At 50.0% G+C, this 18,579-nt stretch overlaps 1 protein-coding gene across 3 annotated transcripts in view; it reads left to right on the top strand.

The window, feature by feature from the left end:
• Positions 1–18,579, top strand: part of LOC144170047 (uncharacterized) — a 299,096-nt gene that overhangs the window by 145,558 nt on the left and 134,959 nt on the right. For all 3 annotated transcript variants that reach the window (XM_077699564.1, XM_077699562.1, XM_077699563.1), the window contains exon 2: positions 16,303–18,462. In XM_077699564.1, coding sequence (XP_077555690.1) covers positions 16,403–18,462 — 2,060 coding nt within the window. In that variant the 5' untranslated portion in view covers positions 16,303–16,402. The remainder of the gene's footprint in view (positions 1–16,302; positions 18,463–18,579) is intronic.

Genomic DNA, 18,579 nt, shown 5'->3' with positions numbered 1-18,579 from the left:
AAGTGTCGAAGTTATGCAATCGGCGTAGAGAGGTGATTGGGTACTTTGAGTCTGTGGTCACTTAATCTAGATACAGGACGCGCTCGTTGTCTACGTTTTAAAAGCCCAGCAGGCTTTGAACGAAGGTAAAAACAAAGTCAAATCCCTTCGTCTATCAACAAATAGGGTTGAAACGCGAAGCTTTTTTCCGTCGCTAACCGAGTCGAATCACTGTCCAATCTCGCGAGGGATTCGTTCCTTGTCGTCTGAGTGTGTACCTTGATGATGATGATGATGATGCTCTTGAAGTGTTTGGAAAGTACCCACTCAGAGGGGCTGGCCAGGGATATAGTGTTGACTGTGCACCTGTGTTTGATATGTGCCTTCGTGGAAACCCCTTGTGTAAGTTGACTTTCCTGCAGCACGTTCTGGGCGTAACGATTTACATTTCGGGCTTTTACATAGGACTTTCAAGACATGGACTTTCAACCAGAGAATGCTTCGCATTTCAACCACCTTTCAGTTCACCCACGATCATCATCATCGTGAGAGAAAGTTGGTTTTCCTGCGGGGTCGTCATCAGCGTGGCAAAGAAAACCTCGCTTTAAAATCCAAACTGCTTCGACCGCGCCAGAATGGCGAAAGCGGATAAATGTCGGTTTGCTAACGCGAGGTTCGATTCCGACCACTGGAAGCACTTTTTTCTTGAGTCGCTTCTGTAACGTTGGCTTCCCTGCGTTGCGTTTTGCCGTGCTTCCGGGCGCCATCAGTGACCCATGGGAAGCTTCGCTTTAGAAAAGTTTAATAAATTTTGTTTTCCGGTGTACCTTAAGCCGTCATAAATTCAAGCCAAACTACAGCCGAGTTAGCTCTGGGAATCATTCGGCAACTTCAGCATAATTTTAAATAAATGCGGCGGAAAAACTTCCCAAGCACAAGCACACGTAGAAGTACCTTTTCCGTATGGCTACGTGTAATGATACCAGGGGATCATCCGTCAACACTTTATGGATACCAATTCGGAAGCACTATGGCATGGTTAACAGTAACTTACCGTATTTTTGCGATTCTAAGCATCCCCCAATTCTAAGCATTCTACCCTACTTTGGAGAAAAAGTTTGCATGTGCATCTAAGCACCCCTTTTTCTAAGCAACCATCGCAAGGTGGACTTGAGACGCGTGGAACTGGGCCCGAGAAGACGTTGCGGCCAAGTCATTTATGAAGTTTTCAATTAAAAACCACTTCAACGGAACACAAGACGACTTGCTGGGGTATACTGAGGGCGGCGGCCCAAGCTGCACAACGGACTAGAGTATTAGTGAAGGTTACTGAGGATCAGACGTAAGCGGTCTGTTCACTGTGTATACCTATCTTTCTTTTAAATGTTTGCCAAATAATACTTTATTCCTTGCGTCCATCTCGTCGAGATGCGGCAGCGAAAAAAGTAGCTGGGGGGGGGGGGGGGGGGTGGAGGGGGATTTAGTCTTTTTCGAATCCAAGCACCCCCTCCTCACTGTGGGCATCGCGATCGTGGAAAAAAATTGGCTCCAATCCACGCTGTGAAGGTGGTTGGTAAGCAAAGCTGTAAACGACCCCCACAACGATTCTACGTGCGTCGTCACTTGAATTCACACACGTGGTTCTAGAATGAGTGAAACCAGAGATTCTGCCAGCCGTTACCTGGAATTCGCGGGGGCGGCGTCCCGAACGCAGCAGCGTCGGCCATGGCAGGGCTAGAGCGGCGGACGTCGCCGCTGTAGCCCGGCCGTATCGGGGGAAAGAAAACGGCGAGGAGCGTGTTTCGAAGGGGGAGACAGAGTAACCTAGCCATACTGATGTGCTAGCTCGGGGCTACACCACCGCGCGACACAAGCGTAGACACCGGAACAATCCGGCATGCGATCTTAGTGATTCTCATTTATACAGATTTAAAATAAATAATTTCGTACGTTTGAGAATTGAGAGAAAGCTGAGGGAACCTTTATAATCGCTATTTATCAGAACCAGTTGCTCCATTCGTCTTTCGCAATACCTGTTAAAACACAACCGAATTGGTATTCGCAGTCCCATTCGCGACAAGCAGCGCGCTAAAGGTGGCATTTCTCTAGCAGCCAGATGTCTGTAAGTGGTCTCCACATTTTGTTTTCTTGCCCTGCAAAACAATCCTTAACGTATATTTGTCGCGCGACGACTAATTCCGTCGGGTCCGAGGTACCCAGGAGGTGCAGTCGAACGAGTTAATCAAGCCGTGTGAAGTAAGCGCGCAATGAACGCGAAGCTGCGCCAAAACAGGCCCAATGCCTTCGCTAAAGCAGACGACAAAGCCGACGGAAGGGTCCCACCGACGCCCCCGCCGGGGTGAGCACGGGGAACGTTTGGTAATAGCGCCCTATCGCCGCGACATCTACACTGTGCTCCGTGAGTGAAAAGCGCCTTCGCCTCCCCAGCCAGGTTGGGAGTTTCTTGTCCCGCACGCCACGAAAAAACCGTTGGCTGGTAGAGGTAGAAAGCTTTGCTTTAAAAAGGGGGTGCTTAGAATCGAGTAAATACGGTATTTCAACCCAGAAAGGCTGAATGGCGCTAAACATATCAAAGGCCCAGCGAACCAGCACAGCTCTGTTCTTACTTGAAGTTAAACAAAACCAAATCCTCTTTCATCTAAATAGAAAGATTGTTAAAACGCGAAACATTCTCCTATGCAACGTGAGTCAAATTCAAAGTCCAAAATTCAAACTGGTTCGACCGTGTCGGTATGGCGCAATGGGAAATACGCCGGCTTCATAACGCGAAGGACCCAGGTTCGACTACGACCACGGGAAGCGTCTCTTCCTGTTCACCCGATCCCGTTGATCCCGTTCCCGATCAACGTTCCCAAAACAATTGTGATGATAACGGAAGGCACATCAAGCGCCTTCCGTGATCAGCACCATCGTTTTGGGAAACACATTGTGTAAAGTTGGCTTTCCTGTAGCGCGTTTTGCTGCCGGGGCGGTCGCCATCAGTGAGGCATTGAAAGCTTCGCTCAAGAAAAAATGGCCGCGAAATCTGCTCGCGTCGCTGCAAATGCCGTCAAAGAACGATAGCCTTCTTCTGCCGCCCCTGCCACGTAACTGCCTCTCCTGTCTAATCCGTTCACCTCTCACGCTGTTCCCCTCTTGTCTCGCTCCACCCATTAGTGGTTTGCGGAGTTCAATTTTGCCGCGTTCGCACTATTGACGCTCCATCTGTTGGGAAGGTTGGGACTTGACGCTCAAGCCACGAGCGCGGGGCTCAGGCGCCAGCTGTGATTGTATTTCGGGATCAGAACATTGTTTTCAGCGTGTTTTTCTTTCTTTCTTTTTTTTTATTTGCTCTCGCAAAAATCAAGCATACATCTACTTTAAATTAAAGTCCCCCGTGAAAATGGAAAGAGCATTTCTGGCAAAAAATCGTAATTTCCAGCTCTATTTCTGGCTATATTTAAAAATTATAGCTATAATTAACATCTTCTAACTAAAAAAATTCTTAGTCCAGCTAGAGACGATTATTTCCAACTTGCAGGTTTTTTTTTTCTTCCAGCTGGACTGACAAATGCTAGCTGGAAGTAATAGCCGCCAGCCAGAACAAAATCTCGATCCAGCTAGAAATGAGCTAGAAACTGAATTTCTAGCTAGAAATTTTGCCTATTTTTAGCTAGAGATTTTCTCGCTAGAAGAAATTTCTGGTTCAATAATCCAGCGAGAAAAATTATTTTCACATGGAAATTAACTCTGCAATCATCAGTTATATATTTACCCTCTTTTTCAAATAAGCCTAACCTTTTTGCTAAACAATGTTGATAAATATGGGGGGAATATTTCTAGCTTTGTTAAATTGAAAATGTTTTGCCTTTTTCACCTACACAATTAACAGTTCTTTTTAACTTTTGGCCGGGCTGGTGAATCGAGGGACAGACACACAGACATACAGACCAAAATTTTCGCGTTTGAGTAGCCCAAGAAATACTTTGAAATTGAAGAAACCGACGCCGCAAACTTTTCCGGAAATCCCCAGAACGAGAGTCGAGCTAAACCTGCATGAAACGGCTCCGCATCTGTGCCTGACGTCGTGGATCTATCCTTCCTCCCTCCACGCTTGGCACGGGGCCGTGTTTTGTTGTTGTTGTTGTTGCTTGTGGTTATTAGAGAGGAAAGGGAGTTACGCGGAGAGCGCGTCCACTTTATGTAGGCTGCGTCCGCAGCGCCCCTCTTGTTGGCGTACTGAATGCGAACTCGTCGTTTGGAGCGGACGCTCTAGATGGCGCCACCGCTTCTGTCGAGGTTGCGCTGCGCGTTTCGTTCAAGAAAACGCGCGAGCTCTCCCCTCCTCGAGCGGCACCCCTCGGCTCCAACCGGTCTCCTCAGTTGCCGGCGAAGAGTTCCGCCGTGAGAGAACGCATAGTAGACATGATTTCGATATCCCCATGAAAGCAACACATGCTCGTCGTCTTGTTCTCAGCCATGTTTTTATTGTCCGCAGTACTTCTATATTTTACGACAGTCGAAGCTATACAGCCTTTCTGTAATTCCACTACACTGGAAACCGCGTTTTACTTTTGGTACGGTTTACTACACATGAAACATAAAAAAATGGAACTAGAAATCTCGGAACTTTCCTACGAAAGACCATTCCAACTTCTAGGAGACGCTATAGCCAAGGCGTTATTTCTAAAAAGAGTCGCGAAGCGATTGTGTACCTGTACTGACGCTACACTGAGACGCCTACGGTTTTATTTTCCCTCACTTCTCAGATTTAACATGTCCTTAAATTATGCGGCAGTTTAAGCGAAAATTGATGAATAGCGAAACCCTAACTAAGGCTTAAGGAAGAGAAATGTTTCTCTCCTGTTGGTTTGTATGGCTACGATCACATTCGTGCAGCTTACCCTGAATTGCTTCTGTTTTTGGCAGACCACACATGCCTCATCACTTGGTTGATCCCATTTTTTTCGTCCATTTATTCGTTTCTGTCTGCTTTGCCTCTTTTTTATTTGCTATTGCTTGTTTTACATATATTGTTTTTACGTATTGCATACTTACGCTGTTCTTTACATTGCGAGCATTAAAGTTAGTTTTCCTGCTAAACCCTATCGCTTTGCAGCAAAAGCCAGACACACATCATCCCGTTCTACAAACTGCAACAAAAATTTACTCGGAAAATTTCGACTTCAGTGTATGGGACACATTGTTGGGCTCGTAGAGGAGCTGCTACATTTTCAAGCGTTTAAAATTTTCCCTGTAATAGAATATGTTGCACCTATTATACGAGCTCTGTCTGAAAAGTAACGGGACTGTATCAGATAACATTTATTGCGATTCCAAACAAGAAGCTAGATCTCTTCCAGTTCGAACTTACCACCGTTTAGCACAAGGCTCTATCCCGTTTCGCTGTTTCATGCTTTAAAGCGTTTGTGGAGCGATTCTTGAGGAATGCCCCTCAGCTCCGTCGTTGCGACCCTATTGATTGCCTCCGCTCCTTCAAAATGGGCCTCCCAACCATCTGTAAAAGTAATCAAAACAAAAAATATATATATCACGCGGTGCGAAATCAGGTGAATGGGGGCGTTGTTTCAGTACGGTGACACTCTTTTCGGACAGGAACTGCTGGATGCTCAGATCGTCACACACCGGGCACACAAGAAAGTTGCTCTCTCTCTCTCTCTCTCTCTCTCTCTCTCTCTCTCTCTCTCTCTCTCTCTCTCTCTCTCTCTCTCTCTCTCTCTCTCTCTCTCTCTCTCTCTCTCATTTCGGGTGTCATGGGGAGATGAGTTGTGAAGCCAGAGACGGTCCGGTTTGTCACAACCCTCGTCGGTTCCCGTGCATTGAGCCAGGCGAACGCTGCCAACTTCGCTTTGTAAATAAGTTAATCTATTATCGGGTGGTGTCTCATAGATTCGCGTGGAGCGAGGGGTCCCACATCGTCCCATTAATTCCCTTTAATCGCCGAGAGCACAGTTTTCGAACCAGGACGCAAGTTCCGGCCGGTACTCGTTATTTAGGAGACCTCAGGGGCGGTATTCTCGAGTTTTGTCCCTTTTGCGTCCCTTTCAAAAGTGTCCCTTTTGGCGAGCCCTGATTAGCTAAAAGCAAACAACCGGAAGAGGCGTAACGCAAGCGCAACAAACGTACTTCCAACGCTCACTGCTCAACCGGAAGTACGTCACGATGAAACGGACTCAAAAGGGACGTTTTCAAAAGGGACAGTTACGAGAATACCGCCCCAGATCAAACTTTTATTCCATAGTACCCCGAAAACTTCCTAGTCGTTTTAATGGTTGGAACGGCGATAACTGTTTGCACGCTAGCTTGTAATTAATGGGTACACACAGTTGACAACAACGGCAAAGAAGCCTACTCGTTCTCGCCGTTTTTGTTTTATCTACGAAATATAACCTGACCCACAGCGGCTATCGGTGGCTATGGCGTCATGCCCCAACACACGTTTAATTGCGGGTTCGTTTCCGGACAGCGGAGGATGAGGACAATGCCACATTGCGTTAGAGTTGCAAATGGTGTCGCAAATGCAAACGAATATCATATTAAACAAAAAAATCAAAGCGCAGTGGGATAGACGCCCGCTTCATAACACGAGGGACCGAGGTTCGACTCCAACCGCGGGAAGCTTTTCTTTTTCTTGGGTCGCTTGATGTTCCTCCGCCTATCATCACCATCGTTTTGTGAAACCCATTCTGTAAAGTTGGCTTCTCTTTGCTGAGTTATGTAGTCACGTCGGACGCCACCTGTGAGGCATAGAAAACTTCGCTTTAAAAACGCTTAGTTAGAAAAGCAACGTGACTGGACAAAAGGTGGGCATAGACGCGCAAAACCTTTTTCGGCAATATAATTTCAAATCTTTATTCCGCTGAACTGATTGCCGTCGTAAACAGCTATTTCATTTGCACAGTATTCCACAGAACATCACTTAGCAAGCACAAAATTTCCTAAACTTTCTCGACATGCCCGCCTCTCCTGTGTCACACGCGCCCGCAGATACACACCCTCACGCACACACGCAGCACGCACGCGCGCGTGCTTAAAAGCGAATCATTTATTGCGATCGCATTCCGTTCAGTCTTCAGGCATTGATCGGGACGTTTGATTGGCTACCAACCTCGCGTGCTCCGTTAGACCCGCGAGGAACGATTAATTTTAGTGCGTCGTTCCTGGCTTCCCGCCCGGAATTGTCGCCTACGCCGGTCGGGCCTACCTGCTCGCACTTATGCAGCGTAGGCTCCGACACCTGCCGCATGTGGTGGATATTTTTACCGGTATGTCTGCATTCCTCGTCGAAATGCCTTTGGAAACTGCACTCGTGCGCCGCCAAGATGTCTAGACCGATTGTAGCTTTCTTGTTTTCTTTTTTGATGTGTCATATAAGTCATAATTGCGAGAAGGGTTGTGATAAACAATTAATGCCTCATGCGTTCCAGCAGAAGGAAAAAAAATGCCGCTGAGCGCGTCCTCTAGGAAAGTTATCCTCGTCTCCTGTTCTCTGCATGCCAGCGATTCGCGAATAAGGAACATTTTTACGAAGCGCAAGCGACACGTCCAGTGATTAGAGGGTGTTTGTAATGGTCAAGAGGCGATCTTTTATGATGGACGCATCGGCAAGATAATAAGAATGGGGATTCGGTCGGCTGGCCCGATTTCGGGCAAGGAAGTATGCAATTCAATTTTTTTATGAACTTACATATTCCGAGATCTTGATCTGGGTTTTCCGAAACTGCAGGCGCACAACTGGCAAAAATCTTACCAAAGACAGCAAGATGTATAGTGCTCGAAATTGAGAAAAATCAACTTGAAGAAAATAACAATTCTAGCTGTTGAAATTTAAACTCTCGAAATGCAATCTCACATGTAAACTATTAGTGACCACGACGTCAGTCTGTATTCAAAGTACATCAAAATTCAGAAAAAAACACGTGATACGATTTTCGCTTATTGTCTCGCGGGGTTAACAGCCGCAGTGTTATGCCTCACGGCTTGTTAATTATTTTATTTCTGCTATCATATTGGCCTATGAAATGCCTACTTTATGTCAACTAATTTGCTCATCATTCTATGGGGGATGGTGCTATGTATTATCTGTCTTCACAACCATCCGGGAACGTTATTATTTATTTCAATGCAACCAGTTCAGTTTACTCCCAATCTTTCGTGGCTTTCAGTCGTTCCGTTGGCGTAATGGGAGTTCAACATCTTGTTGTGACAGTGATGAAGGGAACCATTTTCCAGCAGTGTAGCGGACCCCGTGATCAGGAGCACGATATCAACTTTTCATCGCAAGGTCGTTTACCAAGTTAAACTTGCCTTACAAAAAATTGTATGCCAGTTAACGCTGGACTCGTGGTTATTAGCTTGCCTCGTTAGCTTACGCGATAGACGCAGTCTCTTGAAACCGTACCTAAACACAACTATAGCAGCAAGAGGAGAAGGCGGTCCCCTATTAAGGAAAGATTTATATCCTCATCACAAGACACTGACGACATTATGAGTTTTCCCCTCCGACACGGCTGTTTCGAAATACACACGCAGTGCTTCTGCAAATATTGATTCGCTGTTTCCTCGAGACGTCTACTGCGTGTCACGTGTTCTCGACAGACGCGCCCGTATCGTTCCGCAAACCTCCTTGACATCCAGGCTCGAAAGCCGCCGCCGCCGCCGCTCTGGGAGGGGCCGCGTTGCGGCAACTGACATTTCCAGGGCTGTCGTCTTTGCGGGGTGCATGCCGGCAACAATCTCCTTAACTCCTCGCCGAACAGAGCTGAGCATTCCGTACGCGTACCTCATTCCGCCAGACGCGGAAGTCTAGCTGCGTCGCTCCTGTATGGACATTAGGCGACGTTCGTCTCGCAACCGCCGTGCCTCTGCGTTTTACTATACTTCACGCTCGTGTGTATCCGAGATCAAAGTCGCGACGGGAAAACGAAACGCTGCCGCGTGTCCGTGGTAAGGGTGTGCGCGGAATTGCGTCTAGGGTGCAGCGCGTGCCTGCGACGTGTAACAGCGACCATTGCGAAATCAGTGCTCCGTTCTCGCAATTCGTCTTATACGCCTGATTGCAGGCGACACTGTATCGCACAAAGAATTCACGTGCTTCTGTTGCGTGGCATGGCTTTCAAAGGCAGTCAAGCTTCGGGTGGCTAGATTTGTAACCGAAGTTTGGCTGCTTCACCAATCTTTCCCCATGTACGTCTATTTCCTCAGTCAGAAAGTCGTTTTCTATCTGACACACGTGAAATGTGGGCGCCGAAAGCCTATTTTCCCGTTAATTTATGGCACCACCCAACGAGCTCAGTCGCCAACCTGTTTCTGGCAACTCTCAACATCGTCTTAGGCTGGATCTGGATCGCGCCCATATCCGTACCTTCCGTACGTCCCCCCCCCCCCCCCCCCCCCCCCCACACACACACACACACACGCCCCACACCCCTCTGTACTGTCTGGTAGAGACTAGTACGCGCCAGCTCGGACGAATGTGAATACGAAGTTCTGGGCTATCGGCCCATGAACGTTAGGTAAACCAGCAGATGTGAAGCACTTGCGCCAGTTAGAAACCGGTCGCTTGCCACAGATATCTCCCGTCGATTTTCGCTCGTATCTTTCGCGTGCTATGTCAAGAACACCGACTGCCGGAGTCTTGTTCCTTTTACTTCTTTTTCGCGGCGACGACCCCTTTCCTGTCGTCGTCCTTCACTGGGTCCCGCTGCGCGTCCACCCTTCGTCTTCTTCGGCCCTGCCGGTCATCGCGCCCTCTTCCGGTCACCACTCACTGGCTCGTCGAACGCGCCCGCGTCTGGTATTTTGTTCACCGCCATCCTTCACTGCTTCCTTCATCCCAGTCTCGGACTATTTGTTCCGCTAAGGACGGGTGGACGGAAACGGAGGCATCTGCATTCCGGAATTCACTAGACCTGCTACGCGCCGACGCCCGGCGTTAAGGCTTTCCGGCCGTGGACGCACTGGCCCAGAGGGAGAAGGGGAGGTCTCCTGGTCGAATCCGCAGAGAGCGCGCGCGTTGATGCATCCCTGGGCATTCGTCACGAAATCGAGGACCGCGAGGCAAGGTCATCGCAAGGTCATCATGGTACTCCGCTTTGGTGCCGGGCCATTGCGGAGCAATTTGGCCGGCGGACGGCGGGGATGCCGCGAGGCGATCGGCGGCCCCTCTCCCCCCGGCCGCTTCCTCATCGTCGCCGGCGGTGGGGTTCGCCACGCTCCCGCTGATTGCCTCGCGTGCTCGTCGCGAGCTCTTTCTTTCCTCGTAGGCGTCGTCGCTGTGTTGCGCGCTCTGCTCCTCCTGGCGTCATCCGCTTACGCTACGCGATGCACGAAATGCCCGATTGTGGGCCACGTGGCGCCGGGGGTTTGCAAGAACCAGTGTGAAGCAGCGGCGCGAGAAATAATAATAAAAAAAGCAAGTGGGGTGTATGCCGCGGACAACAGTAACAACCCCTTGCTACGGAAGTAAGGTGGCTGTATCATCTGGAGGTTTTCATTGTGGCGGCCGGCCCTGCCACCATCAGCAATACCTGGGAGCCCGTCAAAGGTTCTTCGTGGGTTCGTCGCGTGAATGGCACACTTACATGCTCCAAGGACAAGTATAGCAACGCAAAGAGCCGTACGATCGAGAATTTTTTTTATCCCCTTCTCGTAGGCAACATGGGAGCTGGCGTGCAACCGCTTCGCAGTTGGGTGTCAGGGCCCAGAACGCCCCGGTGCAGTCGGAAAGGCGACTCTTGTCATGCGAACTCACCTCCTCCCACCTCCCCACCCCCCACCCCGCCGTTGTCTTGTTTGTGTGTTCACTGCTGACGTGTTTTTTGTCGCTGGCTGCAAAGAGAACTGTGGACAATCTTGTCGCGAGTACACATGTATAGGTGCCGTCAAAAGTAATTGGAACACGGTCTAGTAAATTTAGAGACATTTATTCTTCCGCAAACTGCCTGACTGCATTGGTGTGTGTTTAAAGGAATCCTCCTTAATATAACAAGCTTTCCGTAAACCCGTAATGGCTGTCGCAAAGGCAGTAAGACAAATATTTTGGAATATTCACAAATCCTTGTTCCAATTACTTATGACGGCATCTGTACCTTGCATTAAAACATACCTGGCATTAACAGCTGATGATATAACGCATTTTTTCCAACAGCTGACTTTGAACATGACGCTCATTCATACAGATACAGATTCGATAGTTCAAACACAACTACTGTATTAAAACGTCAAAAAGCTTTCTTTTTACCGCTTTTTGTTCGTTTTGTTTTAATAAGATCAGCACGTAGTTCGGGGTGAAACAGCCGGTTTAAAGAACAGTGAAAAGCCGCTACCGCAAGCCTAGGTATCGACTCTCGACTGCGTAGCTACGGCAACACTTTAAATTAGCTTAAATGTTTATTGGTCTATGTTTTTCATATCGATATCCAGACATTCAAAAAATTTGAGTGAATACTCGTTGAGGGAACCACTTGGGTTAGTTTATCAAACTTCAATCAACGAACGCATGCCGCGACACCGTGGAGTTCACTCCTACGAATGCTACCGCAATAAACAATCTTTAAAGGGACCCTGCAACACTTTCGATAAGCACTTTCACTCTTTCCTTCGCGTCTGGAACCACTGCAAAAGCTAAAGTTAATCGACCAGATTTAGTGGAAATCCCCAAGGTGGAGTAAGTTTCTGTAAAGGAAAGTTTGACATCCACCTAAATGCAGCCATACGGCTACACAGGAAAGCTATACAGCTTTCTCAGAAACTTCGAAGTTGAAGAAAAAAAAAATCCTGGACCAGGGCGAATTTTTCTTCAACTGCGATGTTTCTGAGAAAGCTGTATAGCTTTCCTGTGTAGCCGTATGGCTGCATTTAGGTGGATGTCAAACTTTCCTTTACAAAAGCTAAAGTTATCGCCAGCACGGAGCAGCACTGCATGATTTGCTCGTCCCACCAGATACGCCTTCCATTTCTGATTTGTTTTTGTGGCTTTTTTAAATGTTGCTTTGGTGACGTAATTCGAGCCGTCGAAGAACGTCCAGACCATGAAAGAGAGAAAAATCTTTTGAGCTAGTTTACAAGTTATCTGATGGGCGTGGAGCAGGAATTTTTGGTTGAGCTACTTTTCGACCCCTAATCTAAGTGCTGGGTGTGTTGGGTGACTACGTTAAGCAAACATTTAAGATTAAAAAAAAAAAAGTTGAGAAAAGTGTTTCAGGGTCTCTTTAAAACGGCACTGCGTTTCTTGAAGATACGCGTTTGCTCTCTAGTTCTTCTCCATGCATAATAGCGCGAGCTCGAGCCGTCTTAGAATATCTATTGTGGGCGCACATTAGGCATACCAGCCAGGCGCACTTAGGGCAGGTGGCGTACTTTCCTGCGTGCTTAGAGCGGTAATGGTCGCGCCCTTTACCGCTTCTTCCTGCAGCAGCGGCTGCCGCCTCTGAGGTAATCTTCGCTTCGCCACGCCTCGGAACGGCTTTCCGTCATTAGGACGTGCCTTTCTCCAGCCTTCGCTATGCAATTCACGCGCATCTTCGTCGCCGCCAAGGTTGACACTCGATTTGGTGCGAAACGTGTGAAATACTCGGAGGCCATTAACGACCTTTAAATGAAAGGCTGTTTTCGTTCTCGAGTTATTCGGACTTGCGCGTGGCGCAGCGCGCCCGAATACAAATAGGCGGATCAGGAAATGTAAATAGGTGGCTCCGTCTAAATATACACCCTATACAACCATGGTCATCTGAGGCCGGTGTTTTTGTCCGTACGCGCAGTCGTGATCCACCTCTGCGCGGGATTTTGGTTGGTCGAGCGTACACCGCGCTTTTAGCCTTTAAACAGAGATTAATGGCCCAATACATTACAACGTACTACTTCTTAAAGCGAAGCTTTAGCGTCTTAATTGATGCCGTTGTACGCCAATATGCCGTGCAGGAAGGCCAACTTTATTGATTGATTGTAGGGTTTAACGCGCGGACGCAACGTAGGTGATGAGGCGCGCCGTAGTGGAGGGCTCCGGATTAATTTTGACCACCTGGGGATCTTTCGCGTGCGCCGAAATCTCGTACACACGGGCGGTTTTGCTTTTTCGCCTCCATCAGAAAAGCGGCCACCGCGGCCTGGAATCGAACCCGCGACCTCGTGCTCAACAGCGCAACGCCTTAGCCACTGGCGAAAGCCAACTTTGTCTGACGATGATGAATGATCGTGAATTGAGTGAAGGAAAAAACGCTTCCCGTGCCCGGAATCGAACCTGTTTCCCTCGCGTTATGAAGCCGGCGTCTGTCCGATTGCTCCACTTAGACATGGTCGAATCTGAACGCCAAGCAGCAGGTACCGATTCGCGCCGTACACCCCAAACACATACGTTAGGACTACGGGCTGCACACCCGGGAGTTGCTGTGGGTAGTCCAGAAAAGTGGTGCGTACCTCTAGAGTACCACATACTCGCAGTGTGGGATCGGTCAACCAAAAAAATCTATCAAGAGAAATCTTCGCGTTCAACAATTGTCGTCGTTTGACGGAGAGGGGCAAGGTTTTTTTTTTTTTTTTTCAGTATCCATATGCTGAATCAGTCCTGTAACACGACGGCCGAATCGTACTGAGTCTCAAGTCATTCGTTTCTGATGGATTAAAATCAGAGCTTTAAAACGAATGACACGACGATGGTATTACGGACGCTGCACAGAATCCTTCCGGTGGTCTCAAGAACTTCAGTAAAATGAGTTGAAATATGAATGAGCTAAAACAAATTTCAGTATGTCTGGCTGCAAGGACTAAACTATAACACTACCAAGTTTCAAAAATCGAAATGTGGAAACCATCCTAATTTTGCGTATAATGGTCGCTAGTCACGATCTCAAGTAACTTAATTTGGAGCATTATACGATCTCGCTCAGAGACTTTTCCTGTGTCCATGTGTCCTGGCTGTGTCCCACCTGCTGTTTCCAAGTGAGCCACAGGAAATATATGCCGCCTTCTGTACTATTTAACATATTTTATGACTTTCCCGTCATACCGCACATTGAGAGATTGAGTCGTGATGCATGGTTATTTTTTATGCTTCCACATACGGGCCAGGTGTGGGTCCGAATCCCAGCACTGACAACTCAAGAATTTCATCTTCAACATGTGGGCTCAAAATCTTACGCTCACACTCACGTATCCGCCGCCCCCCCCCCCCCCCCCCCTCACACACACACACACAAAACCAGGTTGTGGTGTGTTAAATGCATTTCGTAGTACGAGTCAGCGAGCAACACCAGACCCGCACTTGCACTACCCTGCAAGGGCCGTCTTGTTTTCTTGGTGTGCTAATGGGGCAAGAAGCGGAGCGCCACGACGACCCCGAAAAGCGTATTATGGATGCCCGAGATACGAGCACCGTCTTCTCGCCGTTTCCAATTACGGCCCATCATGTCCTTAGCCGTCGCTCGGCTTCGGACTGCAGGGCCACCGTCGACCACGCCCTCTGCGGCTTGAAACGAGCCGCACGCGCGTTCGTCCTGCCTTGTCTATCAGAAGACGAGTGTGCTGGCCACGCGGTCCAGCGTCCTGCAGGCTCGGCCTACTTCGGTTAGCCACCTCGCCACTCGGTTGCATATTCGCGGTTACTTGCTTAGCCAGTCCGCGCAATTCCGCGCTGAACCGCTTCTGCGTCGGCCGCCGTGGCATTCCGTCTATACGTTTCCCGCAAGCGCAAGATTGCTCCCTCAGCCTCTTCCTCTCTGGGGTCATCGCGGTAGGCTGTGTTTGCCAGAGTGCCGCTCAACGGAGTCCCGCCTATATGCATGTATGGGCCCTGTCGGTCTTGTCACGAGTCCCTTGACCGAGGACTGGACTCTCGCGAGAGTCACATTCATCGCTCTAGCCTAGCGTACTCTCGGAACGAATAACGGACATTCTTCGGGATCTCCAAACTCAGGCGTGTCCCCAGCCCGATCCGTTTCCATCCATCTCTGTAAAGGCCAAGGCGCGCTCTCGCGTCATCCTCAAAGGCCATTTGGGGTCGGTCGGCAGAGCTTGGCCCGAGCAGCGCGAGTGCCAGTCAAAGCACACAAAGGCGGACACGCGGTTAATAACGCCGGTGTGCATAGGCGAGAGGCCGGCCGGCCTCACGCCGTCGCGTTCGTCTCCGCTTATCTCTCTATTTTGGCCGAAACGTCTCATTAGAAAGCGACGGCATACGCTGTTGTTACCCGGCGAAATCGATCACTCCATGACCGCTTCGCGGTCTTCGCATCGCGTGCTCTGTTGTTCCAGGCTCGGCTTTCAGGAAGAAGCTCGCCCGCAGCTTGTTGATTCGTGCTGTACTCTGCGCCTGAGCATCGTCCGTTCTATCGTAGGAGCGATTGGAAAATAATAGCGCGCATCTTCACGTATTCCGCCCCTTTCCTGTGCTCCGTATCCTCTGAGCCGTGGCGATGATCGCGAGTAGAATTTAACGTGACTACCACGGGCTATCAGATGGGCTGTATGGATATTTTTTGTCACCGCTATGTACGTTAGTTGTTTTGCCATCTCCCTCGCTCTCTCCATCTTTCTGCCTCTCTTGCTTCCTCGGCGTGGCGAGGAAGCAAGGCTTCCTACCCCGCGCCACGGTGTAGGAAGCCTACACCATGCCCCGCGCTTAGAGTGACTGCCAGTGGTCGACAGGAATAGTCATAGATTGCTCCCGCACGTGATTGTGGTTGCGACGAATACGTACTGTTCATCGGAATGACCCGTAAGTGCCGCTGGTGGGTTCACGTTGCAGGCTCGGAGCAAATGTGTTGGGTCTGTTCGGCTGTTGGCCAAATGGGAGTGCCGATAACTCATCTTCCTGTACTAAATTTATCTCTAAAATGCGCGGATTCTTTGTTGTTTGGGTGCACCGTATGGTCGAAGTGGGCCTACTTTATATGTTTCTGTTAATAAGGTCGACGTCGTTAAAAGCTCAAAAGCTCGCATAGTTAGAGTGGATTCTATATTAATCAGTGTTATGAACTTTTATAGCGTTTTGTTAATTCCCCAGCCGTTATGATGCGTCAAAATTAATGTAATGGTGTAATAGCATTCGCTTTCGTCTGCACGCAGCCCCACGCATCATAAAAGATGGTACATAACTTGGCTGATCGTATTTTTTAGTTCAATTTAGTCTACAACCATTTACCTTAAAACATATTTTTGGAAAAAAGTAGATCCTGGGTAAGCATACGTCAGGTTACCGTTGTTATACGACCTGTCCTCAACAGGTGTTTTGCTAGCTCCGCAGAAAATGTCCTTGCAATCTAAAAGTGCATTGCTGACTAAACTTTTTTTTTGTTTCTGTCACAGGTACTGCGCATGGCGTAACTTACGACATGGGCTGGCGCTGCGTGGCAGAATGACCATCATGTAGGCGACGAAGAGGAAAGTTCGAGAAGAAGCTTTTTCTATGGCAACGCTTCCCGACAACGTAATCATCATGGAAGTTTACAACGACGCCGACTTGAGTGACCCCCTCCCTGCGTACAATGGCGAACAGAGCCCGCCTCCAATCTTGCTCAAGCCGTCCACGACAGGGACAAAAGACTTCGTCACCGTCGTGTCCGTCGAGGATTCTCCCGGTGCGACAGTGTGCTCTTCATCCGACCACCACGAGAATTTCGTGACCCTTCTGGAAGTCGAAGAAATGTCGAGCGCTATCGAAGAGGTCTTGGTGTACCGGCTTCCCGGTGAACGGTTGGGCATGGCGCTCAAGTTTGTCGGAGGTACAGCGGCGGGCGACAAGGTCTCCAGGGTCTTCATCCAGTCCATCACGCCCGAAAGTCCAGCCTCGAGGGCCCAATGGAAGGTGTCTCCGATCAAGGAGGGTGACGAGATTCTCGAGATCGGCGACACGCCCGTCACCTCTATGACCCGGCTAGACTGCGTCACCCTGCTTCGCGACTCTCCGGTGTGCATCAAGATGCTTCTGCGACATCAGAGCGAAGTGTCGGGAAGGGGTCGCAAGAACCCGCCGCCGCCAATACCGCCACGGAAGTCCTCTGCCGGTGGGACAGGCGACGTCGCCACGTCCCCGCCGTCAGCGGCCACGACGAGCGTCCGACAGCACGTCGAGCTGTTCGAGAAGCATGCCTCCGGCATCGAGCGCAGTCCGTCCTTGCGAAGGCCGTCCATCCCGCCGCCGTTGCCCCCGCGCCGGCCAAAGTGTAGCTGCTCCGACTCGGAAGAGCCATCGCCGACGCCCGCATTTCCCGGCATGTCGCTTAGCATGAGGCTTCCGGGTTGGGAGGAGCTCATGCGGAAGCGAGGAAGCGTCGACAAGGGAGACAGGCCCGTTCAGCCGGACTTCTACGTGGACCTGCTGGCGGAAGAAGAAAAGAAGCTGCTGGAATGCGAGTCTGACGACACGGGCAGCTCGGTGTCCACGGTCATCGAGAAGTTCTCCAGGGCTAGCACTGCGAACTCGAGCTTCTCTGAGCACACTCGTCAGCAGTCGCTCGACCGGCCGACTCACACGTTCGACCTCGAGAAGGTGCTCAGCCCGTTCGAACAGCTCGAGCGAGAACTCGACGGCCAAGAAGAGACGTGCGTAGACGACGACGAGCAAGACCTAGACTTCGTGGACGATCCTGGAATTCTCAACGACGGCAAAGACGCACTCTGCGACGTTTTGGGATTGCCGTCAGCGATTGCTCCACCGGAGTCCTTCCAAGATATGTCTTCGTCTCCACAGTTTCGAATGAATGGAGATATTTCCAGTGACATCGAATGCCGTTTGCTGTCGGACGAAGAACAAGAGTCACGGGCGGAGGCTCTTTCACCTCTCCAGGAACAAGAAGAGGTATCGGATCAAGAAGTAGGCATGGAGGTCGACAAACGGCTCTTGGACACGAAGGAAAACCATGCCGCTGCTGCCATGGCGCTGGACAAGCTCTTACATCTAGACTACAGCTCATCTGAACCAGTGATGAGCGGCGACAAACAACGAGGGGCGCCTGTCGAACACGAGTACCCCTTGACGAGTGACGCGGCGTCATCGCCGGATGTGAACGAACGCGATAACGACGTCACGTTCGAGCGTCACGTGCGCCTCGAGCCACTCAAGACGCATCAGGAGCTGCTGTCATTCTGTGAAGTCGTCGAAACAACGGAGCACAGCTCAAGCTCCACCGTCGTCATCCGCAATGGCGTGCTGGACTCTCAGGACAGCCGCCGCTTCTTCGCCACGACGCGGGAGGAAACCGGCGCGCGCTTCGCGACGTCACCTGCCAATACGGAGATCCTGAACGAGCGCACAATTACCGTCTCCAGTCAGCGGCGAGACGAAGTGGTCGGACACCGAGCGGGCACAGACATTGAACTAGAACCGGAATACAAAGAACCGCTCCGGACATACCAGAGCTCGGCTTGCGTCACGCTGACCCCTGGTGCCAGCGGCGGAGGACCCAGCGAGGGCCACGCTGAACCAGAGGGCACGGCGAGCCCTGTCTCCTCGCGTTTCGACGGCCGGTGAGTTGCTTGCTGTTGTTGTGAAACGCTTGGCGCCGCGGCGCGCTTTCACCTTTTGGCGGCCAGTGCCTCATTAGCGAGTTTGCTTTGCTCTTGCCCAACGGTGCACTCGGCCGG

This window comes from Haemaphysalis longicornis, unplaced genomic scaffold, assembly GCF_048455015.1.
Source record: "Haemaphysalis longicornis isolate Haplotype H1 unplaced genomic scaffold, Haemaphysalis longicornis Haplotype H1 scaffold_2, whole genome shotgun sequence".
In the NCBI taxonomy this organism is placed as follows: Eukaryota; Metazoa; Arthropoda; class Arachnida; order Ixodida; family Ixodidae; genus Haemaphysalis; species Haemaphysalis longicornis.
This window is presented reverse-complemented; position numbering and strand designations above follow the sequence as displayed.